Below are 6,000 nucleotides of genomic sequence, written 5' to 3'. Positions count from 1 at the left end.
TCTTCCCCATTAAAACTTTTCAGCGAGAACCAGTTTACAACCTCATCATAAAGAGTTACGACTGCATATAAAGAAGTTACCACTCCATATAATGAAATGATCACATCATGTAAAGAACTGACCTCATAATATAATGACTCATCAACGGCATATTATAAAATTGTCACATCATATAAAGGATTTACAATTGCATGTAAAGCTTTCACCACAATACATAAAGGTTTTACCACCATACATAATGGTTTTAATACACCATAACATGATGTTAGTACTGCATATTATGAACTTATCACCTAATGTCAAGAAGTTGCACTGCATAAAAGGATTTTGCAACTGCACATGAAGAGTGTACCATATAACATAACGATTGAACAATAGTTCATTATGAGTTTAGCTCTGTATGAAATGAGTTTATCATATCATATAAAGATTTATTCATAGCATATAATGAATAAACTACTGCACATAATGATCTTACGACATCACGTAATAATGTTACCACTTCATATAAAGATTTTACCCCTAAATATAATGGTAAAATAATAGTATATAATGATGTTAGCACTGCATATAATGATGTTAGCACTGCATATAATGATGTTAGCACTGCATATAATGATATTACTATTGCATATAAATGAAATACCAGTTCATATAATATGAAATTGACCTTAAGGCAGCTATGGCGTTCCATACGTCAACATCAGTAGTAAATATTGTCTGATAAATATTGAGGTGCCTGTAATAATATTAATGTATTTACAGACTGAGTGGGTTACAAAATTAGGTAAATCACAGGATAGTCCAAAATTAAACAGATTTGTATCGTAAATTTCAAGTTTTTTGTTTGTTAAAAGAACACATGAACACTTGTAGAAGAAAGTGTGCCATTGATCGGTTGAAGTTCAATAAAATGTAATTTATCAAAAATTCATTATCAGTATCTGATATGAATTCTTTAGAATAAGCTACAAAAAAATAAATATTCTTCCTCAACTAAAATTAATGCGTTAAAAATGAATGAATTTATCGATGAAGCATACTTGCTGAAATATGAAATGGCAAACCTTTTTAAATTGTGTGTGTTTCTGACAATTGTTTACATCATAAAAAAAAAACAAGAAGCGATTATTGTGAGATTTCTTAGCCAATTATCCCAGTGATATAGTTTATGCAGTCCTGATACAGAGTTTAACGTAACAACTGGCAGTTGGTGCATACATTATCGATACCGCGTAAGCAGACAGGGTAACGGCTCATTTAAAATAAAACATAATTTCATAAATAATTTAAATATATGTACAAAATGATTAGCAGCTATAACGCTTAAAATATCTGATAAGATTAAAATTAGTTATCATACTGAAATTGATACATAGATAAAACATTGCGTGTAACACTGCATACCTAACAGAGTTATCGTTCGTTATCCGCTAGGGTCCCCGTGAGAAATACTCTTCCGGTCAGGACCGTAGCAATAGACCGTGGCTATTTATAGCCACCGTCTAAAAAGGTAATGCATATATTTTTTCATTCCATATTTTGTGTTTCACTAGAAAAGAAAAAGAATGTTTTGTTTTCCAATTCCCGTTTTTAAGGATTGTGCACTATAAGAACTTAACAACGACTTAAACTCCTAAAAAAAAGCATGTATTCTAAAAAAAAAAAATTCTTATGAATTAATGCCTCCTGTATAAACCAGCATACTTTCTGCGGTAACTTCATGCCAGTTGTACGCACAAAGTCTTTCGTTAACTTGTCAAATAAAAACAGGTACATGCTAACATGTAAAGCTTTTTACACTCATACTACACAAACCACTTACAAAATAACATTGAAACGACCTCCATGAGATCCCAACAAACAACTTTTCCAGCGACAGCCATATCAAAATCCTAACCGTTTTTGAGTTATTAAGCAAAATTTTTTAGGGGCCATTGGCCCTTAATTTAAGGGGCCAGCCCCTTTTTATTGGTGTCAAATGAAAGCCCTTGTTATTTTGCACAACTTTTATTCTACATGTCTTTACAAAATTTTTTTCGTTCAAAAGATATAAAGGAAAACATGTCTAAATTTTTGCACTTTTTTGAATCCTGTTTTTTGACCCCCTACCTTTTCCTAAATAAAAAACGTAATCTAAAAACATAAACAGATGTGCACAACTACAATGTCTCTGTTATTCAAATTCGTTGGATTCCCATTCCCTGCTATCATAGTCTCGGAGCCTTTGTCTGGAAACAAAAGGCCCTAAAAAAATTTAAAAGGGGAATATCTCTTTAACGGAAAGAGAATTCTACATTTTATGAATTGCTTAAGATAGTGTTTTGTAAAGTACATTAGCCCCGAAAATTTGAGCAAAAACCGTTTAGAAATGAGCAAGATATGAAGCCTCAAAGTTCGCGTCTAGGAAACAAAAAAAAAAAAAAGAAAAATAAGAATAATCTTAATTTTTTTCCCGCACAATAATAGAAAGGTCTTCCGTTGGAAACGGAAGACCTTAATGAATGTGTGCATAACTCAGTAACTTATGTTCAAGGAAGACATTTATGTAAAGATCAAAATATAATTTTTTTCTTTGGGACCTCACACGGTTTGCTAACGGGTCCTTTGATACATGTAAATAAGCAGATTTTTAAATCTGCAATCGAAACCAGGAAAGATAGTGGAACACGATAACTGAACATGCTAAAAATGTGCTGATAAAAGATAACGATATCGTGAAAATAGGGGGAAAAGTTTCAAACTCATATTCAGAACTCTATTATAAATTACAAACCGGTATAAACTTTAAATCTTATTAAATTTCCTATGCTGTCTTACTTAAGATCAATTGTATGTAAGAAACAGATTTATATACGGGTCAGGTCACGCATCGTATTGTTTTTCTTTATATTTCACATATGGATGCACCTAAGCGTAAAACGATAAAGCACACTAAAAGTAATTTGCTGGGGTAACTGTTGCCATGATAACTTACGCTAAAGATGTGAAAATAGCGAATCTTACCTTCTTTCCCCCTAATGTAAACCATCATTATCAAACTTTGTTATACTGCAAATGTTTATTTACACAAAAACATGGAAAAACTAAAACATTTAAAATGTTACCATGGAAACCGGTTTTCCTTTTGGTGGTATTAAAATCTTTCCTTACAAGCTCCAACACAAACTATCCCTAAAATTCTCTAAAATCAGGAATAACAGCAGATCAAAATTACCCTCAATTTCCTAGTTTTTCCTATTTCTTGCCCTTGTTACCATAACGTTGGTTTTCATAAATAAATTGTATATTACATAAACATTGATAGACATGTAAACAATTTTAGAGTTACCGATTATGGCTGATAAAAAGACGTGAAAACGTACCGATTTCAAAATTTCGATGAATATTTATGTTAGTTGACATTAAACAAATGCTTGAGTTTCTGATAGACAACATCTTTGTAGTTTTTGGAAATCAAGTCTTCCAACAATCTGTTGGAATTCCCATGGGTACCAATTGTGCCCCATTGTTAGCACATCTATTTTTGTATTCTTATGAAGCAGAATTTATACAAATACTTGTACGTGAAAGAAAATAAATCACTCGCTGTGGCCTCCAACTATCATTTAACAATTGTTATTTCAATACTTACATCGACTCAATGTATCCCAGTGAACTTGAAATAAAAGATGCTACAGAGCCTGTGTCATCTGTTTCATTTTGGATATTATACTGGACATAGACATTGATGGTAACTTAACAACAAAACTTTATGATAAACGCGACGACTTATATTTTTCAATTTTCAACTTTCCTTACTTATGTAGCAATAGACCTTCATCACCTGAATATGGTGTTTTTGTCTCTCAGTGATTCGATACGCAAGGGCATGCTTTTTGTATGTACAGTTTCTAAGACGAAGCAAGCTACTGACAAACAAGTTGATAAAACAGGACTATCAACAGTCTCGCTTGAAGTCATCTTTTCGTTAGTTCTATGGTCGATACAACGACCTTGTTAGCAAAATTAATACAATTTTTCACTGGGTCGCATGCTGACTGACGTTTTTCATACTAATTGTTAAACCATAATTAATCACCTAATTGTCTACGGACTTTTCCGATTTTTTTCCAGATTACGACAAAGAGCACAAGGCGGATGTGACCGGTCATCAGAGGATGCTCACTCCTCCTATGCACCTGATTCTACCTCTATCTATGTGGAGGTCAATGTTGCTCTGCTTTGAATTCGTATTTCGTTTTTGGATTTTTGAGATGGTTTACTGTTTGTTATTGTCATTTTTTCATTTTAAATATATTCCATTAGGCTATATGCGGTTGCGTAAAAAGGTCTGGCTTTTATATTGTAAAAGCAAATATTTCACGACGGTTAGTAGTCTGTATGCAGCAATGAAAGTAGTTGCCACGGTGATGTTGAAAAAAAGCAGCCTCCGCTGTTGATACGACTTTTTCATTAGTTGTATTAAAACGCAAAACTTGAGGTTAAACGAGTAACTATTAACAATGACCACATTGCTATTTATATCTCAAAAAGGAAGCTTGTTACCATTAGCTGATACATTACGAAAAAAACCTTTTATCTTATCTTTCATCGATTTTGTAACATATATATTGAACCAAACTAAATTCGATTTATTTCACCGACATTGGTCAAACATGATACCAAACGCGCTTTACATTACCATCTGCTTTTGCCTTAACGTTTGTTTTGGGAGTGTAGAATTTTATCCCTATGGACCGAGTCATGGAGACGAATACGCCCCAATTAATGACGACGGAAGCTCACCGGAAATTCCTATCTCTACATTGTTCCCATTTTTCAATGATCAGCATGAACATTTAATTGTGAGTATACTTTATGGCATCAACTCAGATAGTCAGTAGTTATCAGTTATTAAGAAAACCGAATGCGATCAACTTTATTTTTCTGAAAAAGGAGCTTCCTATTTCCCAGAGATTGGGAATTATATCATGTTTACCAAAAGGTGACAAACCAAGACAGTATTTGAAAAACTGGAGACCCATCACTCTTCTGAATGTTCTCTATAAGCTTATATCAGGATGTATTAGTTATCGAATAAAGTCTACATTGGACTATATTATATCTGATACACAAATAGGCTTTCTTAAAGGTAGATATATTGTAGCTTCAGAACTGTAGCTCTCCGGAAAAAAAATATTGACAGACAGGAGAGCTACAGGGCCACCCATTGAAAAAATTGTATATTTATTGCGCAGAAAAACGTGCGCTAGTTTTGGACTGATTTACCTCATTTATACGCAAATTCTGTGAAAACAATTAGTACCATTAAATTTTTTCATGCAATTTACTACTGATATCGCCTCTTTATTTGGCTCAGACTTTCTCCGAAACACGCTACCGACCTCGGAAAATCAAGTATATTGAATTTACATCGAGATCGAGAGTCGCCATTTTTACATGTAAACAAAGTGCACCACATGAATTTACGGGACTGGTGTTGGTGTTTTAAAGACTATCCGAAGCAAGTGAAGAGACGATATCAGTAGTAAATTGCATGAAGAATTTAATGGTTTTAATTGTTTTCACAGAATTTGCGTATAAATAAGGTAAATTAGTCGAAAACTAGCGCACGTTTTTCTGCGCAATAAATATACAATTTTTTAAATGGGTGGCCCTGTAGCTCTCCGGTCTGTCAATATTTTTTTTCTCGGAGAGCTACAGTTCTGCAGCTAGATATATTGGAGACAATACTAGAATTATTTATGATTTAATGTCGTTCACTGAAAATAAAAACATACCAGGTCTTTTACTTCTTATTGACTTTAAGAAAGCCTTCGATTCTGGTTCATGGTCCTTTATATACAAAGCTCTAGAATACTTTGGATTTGGAAATAATATTATAAATTGGCTAAAAATTTTCAACAAAGATTTTAAGGCTTCTGTTTTACAATGTGGCTTCCTGTCAGAACAGTTCAAAATCCAAAGAGGGTGTAGACAGGGGGACCCAGTAGCTCC

General features: G+C 33.2%; 1 protein-coding gene across 1 annotated transcript in view; it reads left to right on the top strand.

Moving 5' to 3' along the window:
* The first annotated feature begins 4,643 nt into the window (after positions 1-4,643).
* LOC105335620 (sushi domain-containing protein 2) overlaps positions 4,644-6,000 on the top strand; it is a 149,191-nt gene continuing 147,834 nt past the window's right edge. Inside the window, exon 1 of the mRNA XM_066080558.1 lies at positions 4,644-4,847. Within this exon, the coding sequence (XP_065936630.1) occupies positions 4,659-4,847 (189 nt within the window). The 5' untranslated portion in view covers positions 4,644-4,658. The remainder of the gene's footprint in view (positions 4,848-6,000) is intronic.

The sequence above is a fragment of the Magallana gigas genome, chromosome 3 (genome assembly GCF_963853765.1).
Source record: "Magallana gigas chromosome 3, xbMagGiga1.1, whole genome shotgun sequence".
Lineage (NCBI taxonomy): Eukaryota > Metazoa > Mollusca > Bivalvia > Ostreida > Ostreidae > Magallana > Magallana gigas.
Note: the sequence above shows the minus strand (reverse complement) of the source record. Positions and strands in the feature narration are given on the sequence as shown.